Here is a 22,466-nt window from a genome sequence, read left to right on the forward strand (position 1 = left end):
AGAGATTCAAAGATATTTCAAAATTTTAAACCCTGTATGTTTCATATTATCACACTGTTGAGCACTCTGCTTGCTTATTGCAGCGTTACCTGAGACCAGTGATGTGATGGATGGTTTATCTTGTAAATTACTGACCTCTAGTGTCTCATAACCTATTTTTGTGAAACTTGAACACTGAAGTTCCTAACAGCATGTCTACTGCAGTGAAGAAGAACCCTTCTGTTTTGGGAATCAGTAACAGATGCTGCAGCAAATTACTGAGATATATAATATATATGTATTGATATATTGATACATATAATACATACGCACATATAATATGTATATAGAATACATACATTCCTGTCCTTTCCAGTTACATTCAATTGCTACTACTTATTAATCAATAAAGTATTTTTTATAGGCCTCTCATTGCTCCTGTTATGCAAAACCTGGGAAGATGGAAAGAAAAAAAATAATTTTGTTTTTTGGAAATGATTTAAAAAAGGATAGAAAAAAAAAAAGTAGTATGAGTACTCTATGTTAATTTTTGCATTATATGTCACCTTTTTCTCCCCCCTAGGTGAAGTATAAAGGAGCTGCTAAGAAAGACCTTTCCAACTCTATTTATCAGCAGATGCCAGCCACAATTGACAGTGTATTTGCAAAAGAATTAACACAACTTCAAAGCAAGGTACAATTTTAGAAACACAAAATGATTTTTAGATGAATTGTGTGACAGAACATAACCAATTTGAACAATATATTTGAACAGATACTTGATTGCCTGCTTGATTTATTTGGGTGAGTTTATCATCTGGTTTATCACCATAACTTCTTAACTTCATGAACTACTCACTTTTAAGATGTTCACAATTGTACTTGTTATGTTATTAAATACAGATTTAAAAACTGCTAGTGCAGGATTCATCAATCCAATGAAATCCATTAGAAATCCATGAATGCAATAAGGAATTATTGAGTTCAGTGACATTGCACCGTGTCTATAGAATGGACAAATCTTTGTTTAGGTGTTAGCTTTATAAAATGTTTCATGCTTAAGGAAAAAAAAAACAACTTAAATGACTTTTAAAGGCACTTACTGGTAGCAGTAAATGTATTTCTGATGGTCTACATACTACCACTCACAACAAATTTTATAGAATTAAAACTATGAACTCAAGTATATTGAACATAGTGTAACATAAGCAAACGACCAGAAAAATAGTAGATTTCCAGTTCAGTTGCCTCCAGGGACTTAAAAATATAATACCCTTAATGTCGGCAGGTGACCCTTCGCTTCCATTGATCTCAGTGGAATTGTGAATGTTAAGTATGTGTAATGTGAATAAAGTTACAGATTTTCATTGTTACTCATGAGAATTACAGGTGATAGATGGTCATGGCTTTCTGTCCACCAAGCATTTCCACTTTTTTCTTGTTTTGCCTTTCTCCTCTCTTAATGATATTAACTACATATATTTTAATACAGCCAGTCTGTGAAAACACTCCTAAATCCATATTATTGATTGTATCTCAATATGCATTCTTCTAATGCACTGTTTTTTTTTCAAAGAAAAGTATTCATAACAGAAGTAAGCACTGAAATCTCAGGACAGCTTGTGGAGAAATGTTTTCATTTAAAACAATGTGTTATTCAAGGCTATATTAAGCAAATATTGTAGCTTAAATTATATTTTAGTTTTCATAATTTGAAATAGAACATATACCCACTCAAGTTAAAGCAGCACAGTAGCTCAAATGACATTCATGTGACATTTTTTGTAAAGTGAATGATTAGAATTACAGTAGAAATAAATTGGAGATTAAACTTGTATAACATTTTTAAACTGTTAACTTGATTTATAAAACATTAGTTAACTAGTTTGCCACAGATTCACTCCTGGATTCATTCCAAATGAGTACATTCTACATTAGTTTACGCAAATGAGGTTAATTAACATAAGTGATGTGGCAGAAAGATAAATAACCAAGACTAAAAATTAAACCATTTGATTCATCAGAAAACCCCTTTTAAGGAAAAGACATTTTCATCTGATATTTTTTGAAGGTTTTCTTCAATCATCCAACAGTCATAGAGAAACAAATATGCATATAAGATGAGTTATATTTTAGCAGAAACTTTTCCTGTAAAATTCATATCACCCCCTTAGGAATAGATGCATTATAAATCATAATCTACCATAAAACTTAAAGATATGCTGACATATTTTTCCAGCTTGTGGTTACTGTTGCAGTGGACCTGAATTTAATGCTACTTTGAGAGAGACCTAGGGGATTTTCTAGTGGAAAATCTTCTCTACACTATTCAAATCTAATCCATATTGCGCCTATCACTGCAGTACCTGAGTAGCTAATACAAGAATTTCAGATTTCAACTGGGTCTGGATATGACAGAGGGGATTTCTGCTGCATCTATCTCACAGGGATTGTAAATTTACAGGTCATCTTTTCAGCGAAGGAGACCATAGGTATGCCATAGGAAGGAAAGAGAACAGCACTGGTTGGCCATTGTGCCAACCCTCTTGCAAAAAGGCTGTTGTAAGCACAGAACTGTAGTCTGTTTCTCAACTACAGCAAGCTGATTTTAAATGGGTGCTGATTTCCTGAGTTGTGGAAAATATGAGTATGTGTTCTCCTTCCCATCCACATTAGAACAAATTTACACCTCTGGCTCCCTTTACATGCTTCTTGGATGCAAGACTGAGCTTGAATGCTTTTGTAGCCAGATCAAGCAGGTGCTCTCTCGCTCTGGGATGCCATGTTTTTGGCAGGATCTGTATCCTTGTCTGCCAAGCAGGTGTGTCAGGACTTCCTAGTGTGGAAGAAAGAGAGCTACTGACTCTCCCTGCTACTGCCTGCTGGCACAGGACTGCTATGCCTCTGCTGTGTGATCTCCTTACGCAGGTGTGTCCTTGGCGAATGGTCTCTCCCATGATTTGATGTTTGATCCTGTGCATTGCTGCTGCCCAGCAGCTCTGTTTTCAGCCTACTTAGATCTAGCCCAGTTTTATACACTGTTTCAGATCATACTCATGGTTTAGGAACTTGGAGGCAACTTTTTCCTCACAAAAAATTATTCCCCGTCTATAGCTGCCCCACACTGTCCTCTCCAGAGGACAGAGAGCAAACAGACTGCCATAGCACCATCTATCTCTTTTGCATGCTTTAACTGATACCTCAATTGTCATTGACTTCAGCAGAGCCAGAACCTTGTTCTGTCCAGCCATACAATGTCAGCACTGATGGGATTTTACTGTAATGGAGAGTACAACACCCTGCCAATTGTGGTTCTCCTCCTGTGGAGCTTTCTCCTCATATTGGCTGTATTGATTAATGCTCAATACCTTCTTCAAAATACAGAAGGAAGACTAAAACAAGACCACCTCTGCTGGCTTTTACATAAAACCCATGTTTGCTCTTTTGCGTTTTATGTAAAACTAGCATGAAGATGTAAATAAATACCTATAGAGAAGGAAATCCATCCAAAATTTTGACAAAAAAAATCATGACACTGTTTATGGGAAAAAAAGTGTTTCAGGAGAATGAAAACTTAAGTTTCATAGACCCACATACTTGAGTGGCTTTTAACAATTTTGTTTTTTTCCTCTACACAGCAGATTTGACTATTGCCTTCTAAATAGCTTTCTTGAGGCTGAGCAACCAGATTTTCCTTCCTCTCTCTCTTGTCATAACTGTCCCCAGGGTAAGCTAGAGAGAGCAGAAGTCCCTGTCCCCACCATGTAACTTCGCCCTCCTTGCCAGCTTACAAAAGATCTCACCAATTTCCTTGTACTCTGCAATGAGAAAATAAAATTGACGACAGCACTCTAGTCAGGGAGCCGTTATTTTGATTTTCCTGAGAGGAAATGGACATTTTTGGGAAAGATTGCAGTTTTCCTGTGGCAAATATTTCTGAAGGAAAATTCCTGATCATTGCTAGCTTTCTGCCAAGTCTTTTCCTTGTCTAAAGACCAGTGTACTGAATTCTTCCTTACACGGAACAATTTTTTTAATAAGGTGTCACAAACAATGATAAAGGTATTTAAAATTGCTTGAGGGGGAAACAATGTTGAAAAAAATTAGGTGTTTCATCACTTTTTTCATCACTTTATTTCTGCCATAAGAAGAGATTGCACTGTTTTTCTTCTTATCTGAAAGGAATAATCTAAAGCAAACTGAAGGCAGTTTAATTTTCTCCTTTGCACAGGGCAATATCTCAAATAGTAACTGTATGTCAATGCTCAATGGTATTTTCTGTTTGTTTTTAAAGATGATGAGCCAAGTGTGAATCTTAAGCAATATTTTCAACTTCTAGAGAAAGTTTCAGAGTTTTTTCTTACTTGTGGGCAGAATCCTCCTTTTACACAGATTTCTTTTTTTTTTTTTTTTTTTACTATGATAAAGCTATTTTTCTGGTGCCTTATGGCATCATTTATAATCATATTACACATTATCAAACTGTTTTATGTAATTCTTCATAGTTTTTTTTATGGTATCAAATGTCATGTTCAAGATTTCCTCTTTTTTATGGTAGCAGGTACTAGTCTTCTGGACTTCCCTGTTTTTGTTTTACACAAACACATCAGATAATGTTATCTCTATCTAGAGGTAAAATGGTGTTTTTTGTGTTCTTGGACATTTCCTCCTACAAAATCCTAGATTGTGGATTTTAAGTTCAGAGCTCAGTTTACTGGCTATAAAGAGTAATATAGAAGTAACAATTTAATGATATTTAAAGTATTCCAAAACAGAGAGTCAGTCAGAGTTAAGTTAAAAGAGCACAAAGCCTTCCTTAATGCAGCTTCCTGTTGATGCACTGGTATACAAGAGAGATAAGAAAAATAAAAAACAAGTACTTACAAAGTAGTTCAATCTGAAGTCATACCTACTTAAATAACTGACTTTTTTTTCCCAAGTTAATAAATGGTGCCACTAAAGAGTAGAGATTGTGTCAGTGACCTATAATACTTGATCTTTCTGTAGAGTAGTTTCATGTGTAGATCTGATAAAGATAATTCAGTTTAGCTAAACCTTCAAAATTAACATGAAATGAGAAATAAATGTACAGATGCTAACATGTGAAATAAAGGTTCTAAGAATATTGATGAAGTAATCCTCATAAACATTTTTTCATGCTTCCTTGGAACTGATTTACAGATATGGGAATAGTTCTGCACTAACCTGTCCAAAACTAAACTAGACAGCTATTGAACTCATCCTAGCCTCTGACTGCTTCAAGGTTACTTAAGTCAGTTAATAAGAATAATGTGAAAAGATAGGAAGAACACAGCTATCAAATAGCAAGTCAAATAATCCTGTATTAAACTAAAGAAACAGTCATCTTCCCCCAGGATAGTGGACACTCAGTTATAATTTCTATTAGTTTTCTCATGTTCGGAGTTGATGTGCTTTTGTTTTCTGATGTCTTGGTTACACATCCTATTTGCCAACAGAAAAATCTAGAGGTTGAATCAGGAAAGTGGCAATGTAATCAGGTATCTGTAAATTAGTAGATTTTGGAAGTAGCTGTACAGGACTGCTTTTCAGGATGGTATTAAGTGGGGAACATCTTAAAAGTGACAATGTGAGGCAGCAAAGTAGCAAAAGAGTTTTTGTGGCAGATGTGTATATAGTAATTACACTTTTGCAGGGGTTCATTTGTTAGTGATGCTTCAGTGTTGTTAAAGATCAATTTGCTTTGACAGTTGCGAGATGTAATCAGTATAGGGAGGTTATAGACTTTTTTTTTTGTTTCAGTTTGTGTTTATCTCTCCAGAGGCCTGATCATATTGGATTTACACTGTATAAGGAGATAGCAGATTTTAAGTTTCCTAGTTTGATACTTGCATTCATATAGTAGCAGTGCAAAAAACCCACCCCTTTTTGTCTTAATCTCTCAGCCTGTATATCATTTTGTAATCTGAGATAGTCAGGGCAGATACTAAAATATTGCCTTGGGCACCCTGATCTGTGACTCAGATGCAATCTTGCTGCCTTAAACACAGATACAACATTTTCTCACAGTTCTAGTGTCCTAAAAGAGTCTGAATCACCGTAGTCAAGAGTTCCCATCTCAAGACTTACACAGTATTCTTTTATTGCTATCAGGGGTTTTAGTTTCAAAACCTTCTCCTCCTGATCAGCTTTCAATCTTATTTAGTATTTGCTGTTTTCCTGGGGATTATTTTAATGATTGTTCCTGAGAGCTATTAGAAAATGAATTCTCTTTCTGCTTGCTGCTTCTTCAGACATCAAAACCTGGTGAATTTTCTTAATGTAAGCATAAAAGCTTCTGACAATGATAAGGGCAAGATCAGCTTTTCAGGCTTTTTTAGTATGTGAGTGTGTGTATATGTAAATATAACACAGTACGGAGAAAGCTGGATGAATGCCCAAAATTGAGCTCAGCTTCTCTTAAAAAAATAAATTGTTTATAAACTCACAATCCAATTCCTTTTTTCCTTTACCATGATGACAATTTAATATAAATATTATTTTTCTTTGTGAACCTGGGGGCTAGTCAAAATGTGTATGGTGATAGTAATTTCTTAACAGTGGAAGAAATGGGCTATGAGTATTTCATGTTATTTATGAGGAATGCACAAAATCTTTTTTTTCCTCCTGAAAACAGAAAAAAAAATAGGAAATCTGGAATAGTTAGCTGATAGATTCAGGTGTGTTTTGAGCAAAAACCCCTTTCACTGATGTTTTTTCCTGGGCTGTCTTCTCACCTTAAGGTTAATTTTCTGTTTCTGTGTATTTCTTTTTCTTCCCCCTGTCTACTCATACCTCTGTTGCAATAGCAGGCGCAGAGAAGTCTCTCCTCTGACTGTGCCTCATGTGTCTGTGTTTTGGTTGGAAGTTGCTGTCATTTCAGGGTTCACATTCCATTAGAGAGCTTAATTATTTATTACATTTCTTCCTGAATACAGGCATACTACAACACTAGGTTTAACCCAGCTCATATTATTATACCTGCTCTTCTGAGGTCACAAAAATATGATGTTGCTCTTTTCAGGTTCTCTATAAACAAAAACATGATGCTGAGAAAGGAACTTCCAATTATGCACATATGATGGAGCCTCCAGATATTAAGCATGCCATGGAAGTCAGTAAATACCAGAGTGATGTAAGTACTCCTCCATCTGAAATGAATTTGTTTGGTTTGGGTAGATACATCTGTTACAGCTAACTGAAATGAATTGGGCATGGAATATTTTCATATTTCATTAGTTGGTATTTTTTTACATTATTTGCTCTGAAATAATTTGGGATATGATGTGTGTATAAAATATGCTACAGGTAATGCTATGTGACTTTTCTTCTAAATTGCAGTGGAAAAGAGTTACTGTTTATTAGTATTAACTAAGTGCTATCAGTTTGAAATAGAATTATAAATGCAGGTTCTCTGAATGCATGTGTACCTACCTGTACTTTAAAAGTGTATAAAGCTCTTTATTTACATGAACACCATCATGGTTTCAGTGTCTTACCCTGTCAACACTTGGATAGTTCTTCAAGGTTTCTGTGTAGAGGAGAGAAGGCAGCTGTTTCTGCTCTGCTTTTGCACACTTTTATGCACATGAATAACTTTATTCCTATCTCATGAATACATATCAAATGAGTTTCAAAAAACAATTTATGACTTACTTGACAGAATCTGAGCCATAGAGTTCAGTTTGATGCCTGGTACTAGTTTATACCATTGACCAAAGTATTTGTTCTGTAGCTTTCCTTAGAAAATTTACAAATAATTTAGAGTATTTAGCAGTATTTTTAAAGTTGGTTGCTTTTTTTTTATCCCCCAGCTGCTTGTTAACTTCTTTAAGTTCTTTAGGTTTTCACAATATAAAAGCCAAATAATAGTATTTACATTTTGTGTTAGTATCAAGTCAGGTTTGATTTTATGGCTAGTTTACACTAGCTCAGTGCACCATTGCTGGGGGCAGAAATGCTACCAAGATTAGTGTCTTGAATGATACAAATGCAACTTTGAAGAAAAATTTATGTTAGTTTTAGGTTTGGTAAAAGCTTACTTTTGAGAAGAGTAAATTTTAGGAGAAGATTGGCTAAAATAGGTCATTTTAAAGGGTGCACAAAACCAGTAACAACAGCTAATGTAAATGCCTTTAAAGTTATGATTCATTTCTCTTCTTCTTAGGTAACCAAGTCAAGTCAGGGAGGTATGTGATCTTGTTTCTTAGATAAACGGGATATTTGTTTACTGCTAACAGTGTAGAAAACAAAGCTCGGGTGTTCATTTTGAATTATCTTGAATTTACCCTATCTTCCCTCCTGACAGTGTAACAAACACTCTTAGGTTATGTAGGCTGAAAACTAAATGTCAGTATTAGATGTATGTCCGTGTGTGCAGAATCTTGACAGCTGGCTGCTGATTAAAAGGCTGCTAGAAGACTTCAGGGAAGCATTATGTTTGAAGAATAACTTTTTCTTCTGCTGGGAAATACCTGCGTTGGAACTCCCAGCAGTAATTTGCAACCTGCCTTGATTACAGAATTCCCTCTTCCTGTCAAACTCTGTCCATCTCTGCTGTTGGAAGCATCAGGATATCAGATTGACGGAGGGTAGGAGCTGGGAATGTGAACTCTCCCCATAAGCAAGAGGTTTTTTTACTTAGCAGTAGGAATGATGGTGGACTACTGGAGAAGGAGATGGAAATCCCTCTCAGAGAAAGTGGTGGGACCATGAGGAATATGAGATGAATTTTTGATTTAAATTCAATCTGAGGTTTAGTATGCTAGCTCAAAACCCATTCCCCTTCTACATTTGTACATCACCAGCTAACAGAATTAAGGAGAGCAGAGTACAGATGTAAGAGTAGATGAAATTCAGTTGTTTCATCTTCTTTCACCCTTAAAGCAAGGAAAAAAAATGAGATGAAGGCTAGGAGGGAAGGATGTTTTGATAAAAGCACTTTTAACAGCATGTTAAAAATAATGAAAAAATATGAAGGAAATTATTTTCAGCCTGAGCAAACTTAAAAAATATCAAACAAACCCTCCGTATCCAGCATAAAACTCTAAACAGTTAGTTTCATCTGTTTAAGAACAGATCCTTTCTGGCTACTCATGGGGAGCTGCAGTGCAATGGGGATATATCTTTTATCAAACATAAAGGAGAAAGTTGAGTAAGTCAAGTTATTGTTCAGTGGAGTTACACAGCTCCTGTGGTAATTGTTTGGGCACCATGGTGAATAGCTGCAGATTTCTTGTTTTGTAAGTAGAGGTTTAATTAAGGGCTGCGTGAGTTTTCATCTTTGAGTCAGAGCGTGGAATGGCGAGCATCCCAAATGTTGAGCATTTGTCTTTCCAAACTCTTTCAGGCTATTTGTAGAATCACAGCTTTGAAAGTGTAGGGAAAAGAAGAGGAAAACTACTGGGGGAATAGAAGGACAAAGCTCTTTTATCCACCACTCAGTACAGTATACCTATGGGAGCAGAACGCGTGTTTACCTACAATGCTCTGCCAACTCAATTCAACCTTTACATGCAGGGTTTGCATCTAATAGGATTAGGATGTGTTCAAGACTATTTACTCAGCCTTAAAATAAGGCTGACATTTATACTCAACTCTGTGAAATGTGCAATTTCCTTCAAAAATTAAGACTGTATTCAACTTACAATGCATTTGTGTTGACATTTTGAAACTGTCATGTGCTGCAGGCCTTCACACCACTTTGAATATCATTAACATGCTCTGTAAGTGTGGGCTGAAGCTGCGTAATAGTGAAATACTGTAAAATCTTCTGAACAATGTGATCATGTATGAGAAGAACATTTTTCTCTTCTTCATACTTAGACTGAAGAAGATTGCTCTCAAAAGAAGAAAAGTGTCTTTTTTAATGATAGGGAATTTACTTGAAAAATAATTTAAATACTACATAATACTTGAATGAAAACATGTTTATCCAAACTAGACTACTTTTCTCTATAAATTGCATTTGTGTTTTGTGAAGTGAATGTTAATTCTGTGACTTTGGCACACAAAGGCATTTGGGGAAGAGTGGAGCAGGGATCATCAGCCTACTTTGTGTCTGTGCTTGGCTGATGTAATTTAGCTCATCTGAAGTTTGCAAACTCAGGACCAAAACTAGGTGGGAGCCCTTAGAAAACTGTCAGGTCACAAAATAGTGGTTCACCTTATGTGTAGCTGAGAATCACATGGGTAGAAGAAAGTATTTGAACAGTGAAATGACATGACAATTAAGTTTCTGAAGAAAGAAAACACTTTCTGCATTGTATCTGGGTAGAAGCTGCACATGGCATTTGATGAAGATACTCAAAGCTGTGGATCACAGTTTTGTCTGTTTCATGATCTGGTCTGTCACTGGGCATTATGAATAGCAAAACAATGTTAAGTATTTGTACAGCAATTTTTATGTTCCACTTGGTTAAAATTACTGATTCTTGTCATAGCATTATATTGTATGAAATAAGGAAGCAGTGTTCTGAATTTACAAGTAAGAAAACTGCAATAGATTAATCTGTGAACATTTAAAAAGCAGTTTGCAGATCTGAGGACGGAGACCTGGTGCCTTTTCTCTTACGCCTATGTATGAAACAGTCCTGCTTTTAAAATATTAGTTGACAGTTGAGCAAAATTTTGATGCATATGTATGCTCTTTGCAGTCCATATGATGTAATTTATAATGTATCACTCACCATCTAAATCTGAATATTTAAGAAGTCTATGTTGTCTTAAGAGTAAGCTGCTTTTTCATGTTCAGGATATTGTGCACTCACAATCCACACAGAAAAAGTTTACAATCTTTCTGATAAGACCAAATCAGCTGATCTTAAAGTTGATGTGCCTAAACACCATCAATAACATACTAAAATGTCCATGTTTGTTTTGATGCAGATCATGTTAAAGTCAAGCTTCTCCTGGCTCTCTGTTCAGCATCTGCATTAGAAAAATCAGCTTTCACTGACTAACTTTCTGCTGACAGTGGTTGTCAACAGCATGTCCCCCTAGACCACTTCCAACTGGTGCTGAAAATGATGTGTTTACTCCTGATGTAATTGGGACCAATCAATTTTCAAGCCCATTACTGGAAAGGATGACTGCATCAATCTGTAATGGGTCAGAAATGTGTTTGTCTCTTCTACATGAGTCGGGAAACAGTTTTCAGCACCACTTGAGTGGGGATCAGAAAAGCTGTTGCCAATGATGATTGTCACCAGCTAGTCATTTTCTTAGTGTTGATGTACCCCAAAGTGCAGATGAGAGAAAAGAGGGTAGAGACACAGCTGACAGGCCATTAGTGGACTTGCCCCTCTTAGAAAATACTAGGCCAGGACAAACAGTAAGAGACAAAAGCTCCTGCAGATAGGTGTGCCCAGCTCCTTGCTGATTTCTGTGTGAGCATCTCAAGAGGGCAAAATATGTTCATAGCTGCTTGTGCATATTTTAATAATTTATTACCTATAGCTTGGAATAGTTTTGGAATTGGAACAGGGAAGAAGACAAAAGATTGCAGGAAAGGTCTGAGTCTTTTAAAACTAGGTGTGCTTGCGTCACCACGTAGCAGAAGTTTCCATTTGTTGATTGACAATCTGAGATGTTTTGCAGTGTTTTTAGAAATCTGTTTACTTTGCAGCATTGTAGTGCATTCCAATGCACTGGTACCATCATGAAAAGTGAAGCATCTTCAGGCCCCTCAGCTGGAGTAAATAGACTGATGTGTTTATCCTCATTGGACCTTATGTCTTTTTATAAGAGCTGGAGGTTTGCCTCTCTTAAAATTAATATACTAATCATGAACAAGCCCTGAATATTTTCCATGCTTTGCAAAAACTAGTGGCAATTCAGAGTACATCATCACATTTGGGATTAAAGTAAAGAAATGGCTTTTGTTCAGAATATCTTTTTTTAAAAAATACTCAACAATGTAACCACTTTTAATTGAAATTTCAAACTGGGGTAGAAAAACACTTTAGTTGGTATTTGTAATTTACTATTTGCAGCTTAAAAACCAGAGATGGTACATGTTTTTTTCCCTTTTTGCCCCTGCTTCCTTCTCATTTGCATTTCCCACTGGTCCATTGTAACTCTCCATTTAGGTCTTTCAACTGCTCTTAAGTTGTCAGTATTTCAGTTACTTTTTCCTATGCAAAGGCCAGTTTGAGGAGATATTTCATACACCCATGGTCCTCATAAAAAGGAGCAATTCTTGAGCCTTTGGTGATGTTTTTTGGTAGACCCTGAGCAACCCTTTGAAGGGAATGTTGAGTAAGGGTAATGCCTGGAGGTTCCAGTAAGGGTTTCAGCCTCTTGGTAAGGAGCCAAACCAACTCAGGAGAAAAGATGGCGCCTTCCTGGGGTGCTTCTGCTGTTTCCTTTCTTTTGTTGCTTGGCCAGGCTTTGTTTTCTCTTCCTTCTCTCTCAGGCTTCTCTACTTTCCATCTTCTTGGTGCCAATGGGTGCACACACCAAGCTGGTTGCTTTGCCCTGTCTTCATCTGTTCCCCTGCTCTCTTGGAATAGCTCTGGTTTTACTGTTCTAACGTAGCACTATTAAAAAAAAAATCACTAGATGGAACAGAATAGCAGCTGTGTAATAGAGGCCAGCACAGTGTCCCAATGGGAAAGGGTCAGCATCCAGGGATTGAGGTTATTCAGGAAATGGGAAACATATTTTTTCTTTCTTTGGCCTACCTCTGACAAACTACTGTTCTGCTGCATAACATTTTTATTCTCACCGGAGTATGACAAGCTGCAGAATGGAGCAAATATATATTGCAGACATTTGTAAAATGCTAGATGACTTTCCCTCAGACATAAGTAATAGGTATACTGGTTTAGGTGCAGGAAGAATAATAATTCACTCAGGGAAAGCTATAGCAATTGGCCTTGCATCTAATATAATTGGAAATGGTGAAATATAAAGGACTGTCACTGTCTTATTTCCCCCCCCCCTTTCCCCCTGAAATTAACCACAATCCATTATTTCATGTACTATATGATCATGTCATTTGGGAGCAATAAGTGACCACATTTCCTCAACTTTATCACCACTATTCTTGATTCTCTGTTGTTAAATTCACTCCGTTCCTAATTTCTATTTTGAGCACATATGCTGGCCTTTAATTTGCAATTTACATGGATGATAGGGTGCTATTCAGAAACCTGTTTCTTGCTGCCTTTGTGGTTTTCACCTCACCTCATGTGGTCATTAGGATGAACAGCATATAATTAACTAAATTCGTGTAAAGCCCTGAATTGCAAATGCTTGTCTGTACATCTAGTTTCTTAAAAAAATGGAGGAAATCTAAACCTAACAAAAACAAAACTTCTAGTGATTTAAACAAAGTGTAAGAATCAGTTTCTGTTTTCTTGGTAGGTGATACTTTGGTCTGTATTCATCCAAACTATTTATTTATTTATTTTATCAGTGATTACACTTGTGTGTCACTCATTGTACGTTAAAAATTAAAAGATCTATTTGTGGGCAAGCAGCCAACAGTGAAGCCTATTTAGCTTGTCTACTTAGCTGAAGCCATATGGATGCAAAATTACTTTCCTGTTGCCTGTAAAATATTGGCCAAAAAGTAAGATTTTTTTTTCTTTTCTTTTTACAATAAAATTTCTACAAATTATGTTTGTCGTTGAGTGCTGCAGTTTATGAGTTTGTTGCATTGTACCCGGAGTGAAACTTTGCATTGAAAATAGGAGCTAGATGTGGAGCTTATAAGTGAAGCTTCAAGCTGAGGACTTTCTTGATTGTGAAATACTATCTTTAGAGATTGATTAACTTTGTTAAACAGCAGAAGAAAATCTAACAGACTCTCCAGTAAAGCAGGAATTATTCTGATACTTTCTATTTCCTGTAGACTTTTATTTTATGTTCTCTAACTTTTTCCTGAGACTTCAATTTGTCAGTGACTTTTGAATACCAGGGACGATTTTTGTAATCATTCAGAATAATTCAGTAAGACAGCTCTTGGAAATTAGTTTAGATTGGCACATGTGCTACAGCAAGGGAGAGGAGAAAGTCTGCAGACCCTGAAGAAGGAAAAGAAGGATAACTTGTGGTCTCAGAGCTCTGTAATGTCCCTGAGGTCTGTGCTGTTCCTCTGATTGCTTTGCTAAATGGAGAATGTTTGGACTTTCCTACCTGTGGTTTAGCCTTCTGGCCAAAGTTTTCTGAGCCCATTCATTAAGTCGTGGCTTTTGCACAAACAGAAAGATTCAGTCTTGTACTCAAACATGCTGGAACACTCAGCCTTCTTGTTCCCATGATTGTGTAAAGGAGCAGATAAGTGGAGTTGTTGGGAGCGGGGGTTGCTGTGGTGGAGTTGTGTCATTGAATTACATACCAGCTACATGGCTGCCTATTACTGAGAAAGACATTCACTGTGGTAGAATTACAGTTTCTGTTCAGTGTAGCTGCAATCTGCTAGGCTGTGGTACTCAGTATTGTAGGGGGGTTAGTTTATATTAAAAAGGGTACAGCATGGAAAAAATGCTGTACTCAGAAGTCATCTGAAATTTAATGATAAAACCTCATATTTGGGTCTTTGCAGTGCTTTCATTTTCTATTATGCTTCTAAGCTAAACCATCTTTTATTTTAATACTGTATTTTGTGCTTCTGAATTTCTTCCTTATCCTGTTAACCTGTGTGTGTGTGTTTTACTAAATAATCCCTGTCAAGCAGGACTATGTTGGAATAAGTTAGAATTCTATTGAATTTGATAGCTGAGTTGTTAGCTCATTCAAAGCTTCAGACATTTTTGTTTACTTATTTTAAACAAAACTGTTTTCTGTTTGACAGGTATCCTATAAGAAGGATGTGCAAGATACTCATAGATACACTGAAGTGCTGAACAGGCCAGACATAAAAATAGCAACTGAGATAACAAAAATAATAAGTGATGTATGTTCTTATATTACTCGACTTGTATTTTTTAGACAAGTTATTTTATTTATTCCAATTTCACTCAGATTGTTTAGAATGCTGCTGAAATTCTCAAATGTCTTAAGCAGAAAACCTGCAACCCCAAATCTGTTAAGGAGGTTTGATTAAAAAAACCCAAACAACCCCTTGCCAGGTATGTTAAAAGTTACAGGTTTCTTCTGTTTTGATGTTGACAGTGTGACCTTTGCAACTATTGTTCATTGATCTAAAGACAACATAAGCCTTACTAAAGTTGATTTTGTTTCAGCTTTATTCATGATAACCAGTCTCAAAATAAGTCATATGCTCGTATATTATACTGTGCTTCAGAAGACATACCAAGCCTTTTTTCACCTTGGTACAAGAGAAACTTGCATCCTAGGACTCCCCTTCCTCCTCCTGTCTCAGCCGGCAGCGACAGGGAAATGCAATTCCCCGCTGTCCTTCCGAGAGCTGTGCAAACCCACTGCTTCTTGCATGGGGGCTCTCCTTCCCGAACACCCCTCTCAAATTCTTTGCCCTCCCACCATGACATCTGCTAATGGATAGGTCAAGGAGCAGTCTGAGAAGCAGTAGTGTGTGATGCAATTTAATACTTTATTGGAGACAAGTCAAACAACATATATAAGTCCTGAGCCACGGTTTGAAGTAACTGCTAATAGTTTAGTGTGAGACTGACTAGGCACCTATGGAGAGACAGTTTTAAGAGACCCGAGATTCACCTTTTGACTATTCAGAGTTTTCTGAAAACCAAGAACTTCTACCAAGTCTCACATCCAACACCCAAATTTGCTAATTGCTGTTCAAGCCCTCTTTGAGTTAGAGAGGCTTTGGGACTTTTATTTCTGTCAATCAGTCTGTTGTTACACTGTGTCCTTTCTGATTCACAGTGCCTGAGTAATGCAAGAAGCCTATTTTAGGCAATTGGTAATTTAGTTTGTGATATCGCAAAGCACTATTGTTGATTCATCTGTGCTGTTTTCTAATGCGTTGTGGAAAAAAAATGTAGGAATTTGCATGGGAGGCAGTTCAGCTGGAAAGATCATGTAACATCCACATTGCGGGACTAATTCCACTCTGTTACACCAATGCAACCTCACTGACATTGAGCAAGATTGCAGTGGTAAAACTGAAAGTGGAATTTGACCTTACATTTCGAAAAATCTGCTCCTCAGTCTAGTTTTGTTTCAAGACTGTTTTCCGCTGCTACAAATAATCTTGTGTAAGCTGCAGACCCTGTAGTAAAATGCTGAGCTACTGTAACTCATTCTGCCTTGATTGGGAGAACAGTATTTCTCAGGCTTAAGCTATGCATTTGGTTAAAGTTGAATTTTGTGAATGCTGTGCATTGTGATTTACAATAAATAAATACTATGTTGTTAAGGACCTGAAGCCTGAGAAGGGTTTTCTTCAGAGATTATTAGAACAGTAGTGTCAATGCAGATCACTAAATGAGACTTTTTCCACTAGTTTTAATGCTTACATTTCTCTTGATAAAACAAAAGCAAACAATTTAATAGTGATTCCTATTCTTCTTTTTTTAAGGCTGAGTACAAGAGAGGAAGGAGAGAGATGAATAAGGAGCCTGCTGTACTTGGAAGACCAGATTTTGAACATGCTAAAGGAGTTTCAAAACTGTTAAGCCAAGTAAGATTCTCTGTCATTTTACAATGACTTCATTCAGATATCTCGTTCCCAGTAATGCAAGAAAATATTTAGATTTTTAGATGATTATCTCTAATTGCATGAAGATTATGTTCTCAAACTTTTCATATAGTATTGCAGTGACTGGTAAATTTAAGATTTTTAGGAAACAGAATATACATTTTAATGCAAAAATACAATGAACTTTGATTGTTACAGCTCGTCTTTAGTGGAGATGGTGTATATTTATACAGATTATCTAGGATTTCTAAAATATTAACTGTATGTAATTTAGAGGCAAATTTTGCTACTCATTCAGTTTGAGTGGAACCTTACCCTGTGATTAATCCCACTGAAGTAACTAGGGTCTTTTGTGTAACTGCTTGCTAATGTGAGTAATGGGATCTGAATTTAGCCTGACATGTAAACCACCCGCCTTCCCCCCCCCTGAAACTGAACCTTTTATGTCCTTCTTTGTTACATATTAACCTAAAAAAAAAAAAAAAAAAAAAAAAGGAAAAAAAAGAGGAAAAAAAAAGAAGAAAAATGGAGGGATTACTTTAGTCCATAACTAAAAGAAAGCTGAAAACACAAATATTCCCTCTTTTCTTCTTACGATCTTCTACTCATAAGATCTGTGCATAAGACTCTACTACAGATCAGCCTGACATCGTGAAAAGGGATTTTTGACTGCTGACCTGTTGTTTTTTTTCTTTGTTTCTTTTTTCTGGAGTAGTTCTTTATCAGTGCCTTGCATAATCCTAACTAGTAATCCTGTCAGGCTACACTTAGAGCTTTTGTAAACCCAGGAACAAATTCTGCCCTGCTGCAGGAGGAGAATAACACCCTTTGATAGGAGAAGGCCATGTCACCCTTTCCAGAACTAGATAAAACTCCCAACTCTAGTAGTGTATAAACTAGAAAAGTCTGAAAAACAGTGTTGTGTAACAAATACTTGTGATTTGGCTAGATAACAAACATCTTCCATAGAACTAGGATAGAATGGAATAATGTGTTGTAGAGAACAAGCTGCAAAACAATCCAGTGTCTGTTTGCAAGAGGTTGAGCTCCTTTTGCTGTTGTCCTTGGATATCTGCTACATGATTTCCTGTTGCACACTGGACCATCATTAACTTTGAAGTGTTAAAACTGCACAAAGGGAAAAAGAGGAAAATACATGGGGTTTTTTTTTTATTGCTTTGTTAAAAATGTGTTCAGAATCAAAGTTAGCTTGTGTTTTCCAAATAGATTTCTTTCTTCCATTGTGTAATGGATCGTGTGCTCATTGCTTTGCTGATGAGCAAGTTTGCTAAGACATTCTTTTGTGTTTAGCATCCTGGAGGCTTGGCAGTCAACCTGTACTTTCTAATAAGACCTGGGTGTCACTTATAGGAAAGGGAGCTGTCTGTCATTCAGCAAACACCTTCAGTGGTCTTTGAAAGGGTTCATATCCAGATTTAGTGTGTACTATTCTCTATTTCTACTCTAGCTGTCTACACACTTCTTTCCTTGCAGCCTATTTCAGAATCTATTAGGCTTGCAGCTGCTTGTCCTCACAAATGGGACCAAAGCAGATCCCTTTCCAATAGCCCTCTCCATCTCACTAAGCCTGGTACCCTTGAGGTGGTGGCCAACAATCTCAACAATCAAAAACTACCAGCTGGATCATGGGGTCCTGCAGGCTGATGCTGAGCCAGCTGCATCATAGGCTTCATCAATGCACTTTTTATCTCATTTTTATTAGATGTTCTTTTCCTCTTGGACAATGCATGCTGCATCTGCAAAAGCTTTATAATAGAGTCTCTTCACTGCCAGGGACTGGGATGGCAGCAGTTCTACTTGAGAACCTTCTACAGAAGAAAGCATTTGGTGTGCAATTTTAACTTCTTTAGAGAGTCCAAATAGTGCAGAAAGTGTGGCAGAAAGAGAGGAGCAGTTGGCAAGACGTGGCTTGCTTACAGTTTATTTGTGAAGAAGATTCTTACTAAACCTTGGTGGTCCTAACTCTGCAACCACTCGGCCTGGATCCAAGTTTTGGGATCCTTCCTTCTCTTGTCTTCTCCTCAGTCTACACTGTTGTGGCTGCTTCCAGTGTGTGTGATGGATCACGTACTTTTAGAAAGGGAGACATCGCTTCAGTCTGACACTCTGCTGCCAGCCATCTGCATGCAGCAGCATGAAGGCTGTAAATACCAGGCTGCTTTCAGTAGTGGGGTGGTGCACTCAGCGATTCCATACATCCTCTGAAGGGAAGGCACTGGCCATGAGTTGTCTAATGTTTTTATATATTATTTGAATCATTATAACACTTAGACACACTGATCATAAATCAAGAGCACAGAAAAATGAAGATGACCCCTGTGTGCAAAGAGCAGGGTGGTGGGGCAGGATGAGGAATGCACCTGTGCTGTAGGAGAGGAAGAGCCCTAAATATGTGTCAGTCATGTCAGTCCTCTTCATGCAAGGATCATGAAGCAGGCTTGTAACAATTGCAAGATTTAAAAAAAATAATAAAGTTAACGATCCTTTTATTGTCTCCAGACTTTCTGTCTTTTAGGGTTTCCATTTGTTACTGAGCAAATGGGAGCATTTTAAACTTTCTGTGCTGAAAGTTGATAATCTCCCTTAATAGCATGAATCTATAAGCTGTGACATACAGAGAATTATTAGTTATTTGACCCTCACAGTAAATTTGCAAAGTTGACAATTCTGATGGATGTGATGGGAAGAGAAGATGATAACATGTTTTAATGTGGTGCATATGGGTAGGTAATTTAGGGAGTATAGAGAACAGGAGCAAGAAGAGGTCAGGCAGTGTGGGTGTAACGAAGGGAGAAAGCAATCAAGGCAAGCAGGAAGGCAAACAAAGTGAAGAAAATAGTGTTAATGTTTGACTGGCACTCAAGGATCTACAAAATCCGTGTACCCCCTCTTGCCTTCTTTTTTTTTTTCCTCTTTTTTTTCTTTTTTTTTTTTTTTTTTTTAAATTTAACAAAGCTTTTGACAACAGCAGCAGCAAAAATAATAGCTTCCAGGACTAGTATATTTACCCACAGCACGTGGTAACCCCTTTCTGTTGATTTTAAACCAAATTTAAAACAGAACCTGTGTTAGCCCTTGTGAAAACACGAAGCTTGTCAATTTGCTGAATGTACCTTGTATAATTTGGGTTACTTTTTATATTTTTTATAAAAACCAAGCTCTTGTTTATGTCTTCTTTGTGTTTTCTAATGCACTTTGTTAGCTTTTTCAAAGAGCTGCTGATACGAAGTATTCCCCTTATAGTGTTCAGTAATTGGTTTTATGATGAATAATTTTGGATGTTCAGTTTAATGCTGGATCTGGTGCTTATTGTTTCAGGCATAAAATTGTTAGATGTTGAATGTTTTTCAAAATGTACCTTCTCTGACATCGTCAGTAACAACACAAAGAGTCTAGCATTTTCTCAGTCTTTCTTTGCTTTAAACTTTCCTAGTGCTTTCAGCAACCAATATAATAATTTAGCTATTTGTTTATGTTGCATTTCCTTCAGTAACTGTGTGCTCTCACAGGTTTTTCATTTTTTAAAAAATATGTTTTCATATGGCTAGGAGGAAATGCTTTAGCTGCAAGTGTCTGCTTCATCCTGGGATCCCAGTGGTTGAATGATTCAATTTTTGTAGTTTCTTTGTAAATCTGAACAGTGGGGTGATGTCATCCACTTCTGAAACTGAACACTCCCTGTGTGAACAGCTTTGAACTACAGATTTGATTTAGGAATGTTGCTGCAAAGCTTCAAAAGACACTGCTCTGTCCAGCTGCAATTCTGACTTTTATAGGTTTTGTGCAAGACCAATAAGAAGTTTGTTTATCCAGGCCTTATTTAATTCCAGTTTGGTTTTTTTCAGGGATATTGTTGTGTTAAAAGCCTACAAAGTCTGCTCTTTCTTCAGCAACAATTAGAGAGCAGCCTCCACACATTTCTTTTGAATTAACCCCTACTACATACTCTCTAAAAAAATAAACAGCCTTAAGACTTTAATTAAGGTGGTAAATAAGGAGCCATCATTTTAAACTAATGATGAAATCTGTAGATAAGCTTCTACTAACAACTGTCATTTCTACTCCCACTTTTTGTTTGCTCTTCCACCATGTTGCAGCATTGCTCAGACTTCCCCCCTTCAGATGTTTTAGAAATCACTGATGAAGTATTTTTCTGCCTTGTTTTTAATCAGAACCCTTTCTCTCAGGCGTATTTTTCCTCTTTAAACTGCATTCATAACTTTCTCCTGTTCAAAAGCAGGATAAATACTGTGTGTGTTACTTCACAGTGACTCATCCATGGGCTTGCTTGTCTCTCTTCTCTCTCTCCCACCCCACGCTCTCCTTCAAAAGGGAGAAAGAAACAGGAAAGTACTGATAAAAGAGAAAGTGAATGCATGTGTAGCTTTCAATGGGACCAATCCCCTATGACAAGTCAGAGTTAAATTACTGCTGGAAGTGCTCTTGAGATACTGCCAGGGTCATCTGATATTATTGTGAGGCCTCAATTTTGCCCCAGAGCGACATGTGCAGTGGTGTTGGGGAGGAGAGCAAAGGCAATAGGCAGAGCAGCCAGACGAGGCAGCAGGGCCTAGAGGTACCAAGACATCCCTCACTGCAACAGGAATGTTTACAGTCAGATTGGTGGGCGGTCTCCTTAAATTTGGGACTTTCATGCATGCTGGCATTAGGACACAGCCCTGTGAAAACTGGGTTCCCTGGCTTCCCCTCTTTCCTTCAGTAGCAGTGATGTGATCTGAAGTGACACTAAAGAGGATTTATTACTGGAATCTCTAGATTGAATCGTATTGCTAAAAAAATTCTTTTAAAAAAAGGCATGAAATGACTGCAGCTGGAAGATGGCAGGCCAGTTGTGAGGAGAGGTCCCTTTGGCACTGACGCTTTCACACTTAACAAGAATATCAGGGACCATGGTGTGCATTCCATCTGCGTGCACAGTTTGTGGCCATTTATTGGCTGGGCAGAAGACAGTCTGCAGTAGTAGGATACTTAAAGTCTTGTGCACGATGTTGGTATGATGTGAGTTGATGCCCAAGGAGTAAAAGACAATTTTGTTCACCATGCTGACTTGATCCCTGGTTTTGGAGGCTTTGTGAATCATGTATTCCATCACTGCCTGATTTTTATTAGAAGGCAAGTTGTGGATTCACCTTTTAAAAGAGAAATCCCTCTGATTTATTCCTTCACTGCTTGTACAGAATGTGGATTTGCCTTTGATAAAGGCAGTGTCTTTGTATTCAGATACATGCTTTTGCACTTGATCCAAAGCCAAGGCAAATATCAAACAATATGAACCAGATGAATCTACCAGAAGGCAGTAGATACTTTTTTCTAGAGTTAGTGTGAAAGATTATGAAGTTCATCATGTTGTTCAGATAAAGTTTCTCTTTAAAAGTAACAATGTTTTAGAATTCCCTTCCTTTGAAAAGTTAACGTAAGTTTTGGAATCATAATGTAGTTCTTGAGCATATACAGTTAGTTTCTGTTTGGGTGGCTTAGTTTTGGTTTCTTGTTATCCTGATGAATGAGATAGCGGGCATCGTGGCTAAACATAACAAGGTTGTATAAGCTAAACCATGTTGAGAGTCTTTTGAGGCAAGGAGGAACTAAAAAAGAAAAAGAAAATTCTTCCCACAACTAAAGCTGAGAAAAAAAAATTTGAAGGATATTGTTTGAGGTGGTTTAACCACTTTATTAGACATTCATGGGGGAACAGAGAAAAAAGGAATAAAGGAAAAAGCCGTGTATTTATTTAATGCAGAGCGTGGTAAATTATAATGGATGTTGCATAGGCTCAGATATCAGGTGTCTGACTAACATTCATGAAAGCAGCATAATTCAGAGTGAACTTTATTCTCCT

General features: G+C 37.1%; 1 protein-coding gene across 6 annotated transcripts in view; it reads left to right on the forward strand.

Annotated features, from left to right (window-relative positions):
• The window catches only part of NEBL (nebulette), a 266,260-nt gene that overhangs the window by 179,337 nt on the left and 64,457 nt on the right, over positions 1 to 22,466 (forward strand). For 3 of the 6 annotated variants that reach the window (XM_074900166.1, XM_074900167.1, XM_074900168.1), the window contains 4 exons: positions 563 to 673; positions 7,022 to 7,132; positions 14,798 to 14,899; positions 16,466 to 16,567. The exons of the other annotated variants lie outside the window; for them this stretch is intronic. In XM_074900166.1, coding sequence (XP_074756267.1) covers positions 563 to 673; positions 7,022 to 7,132; positions 14,798 to 14,899; positions 16,466 to 16,567 — 426 coding nt within the window. The remainder of the gene's footprint in view (positions 1 to 562; positions 674 to 7,021; positions 7,133 to 14,797; positions 14,900 to 16,465; positions 16,568 to 22,466) is intronic. 6 annotated transcript variants of the gene reach the window in all.

This window comes from Athene noctua, chromosome 2, assembly GCF_965140245.1.
Source record: "Athene noctua chromosome 2, bAthNoc1.hap1.1, whole genome shotgun sequence".
NCBI lineage: Eukaryota > Metazoa > Chordata > Aves > Strigiformes > Strigidae > Athene > Athene noctua.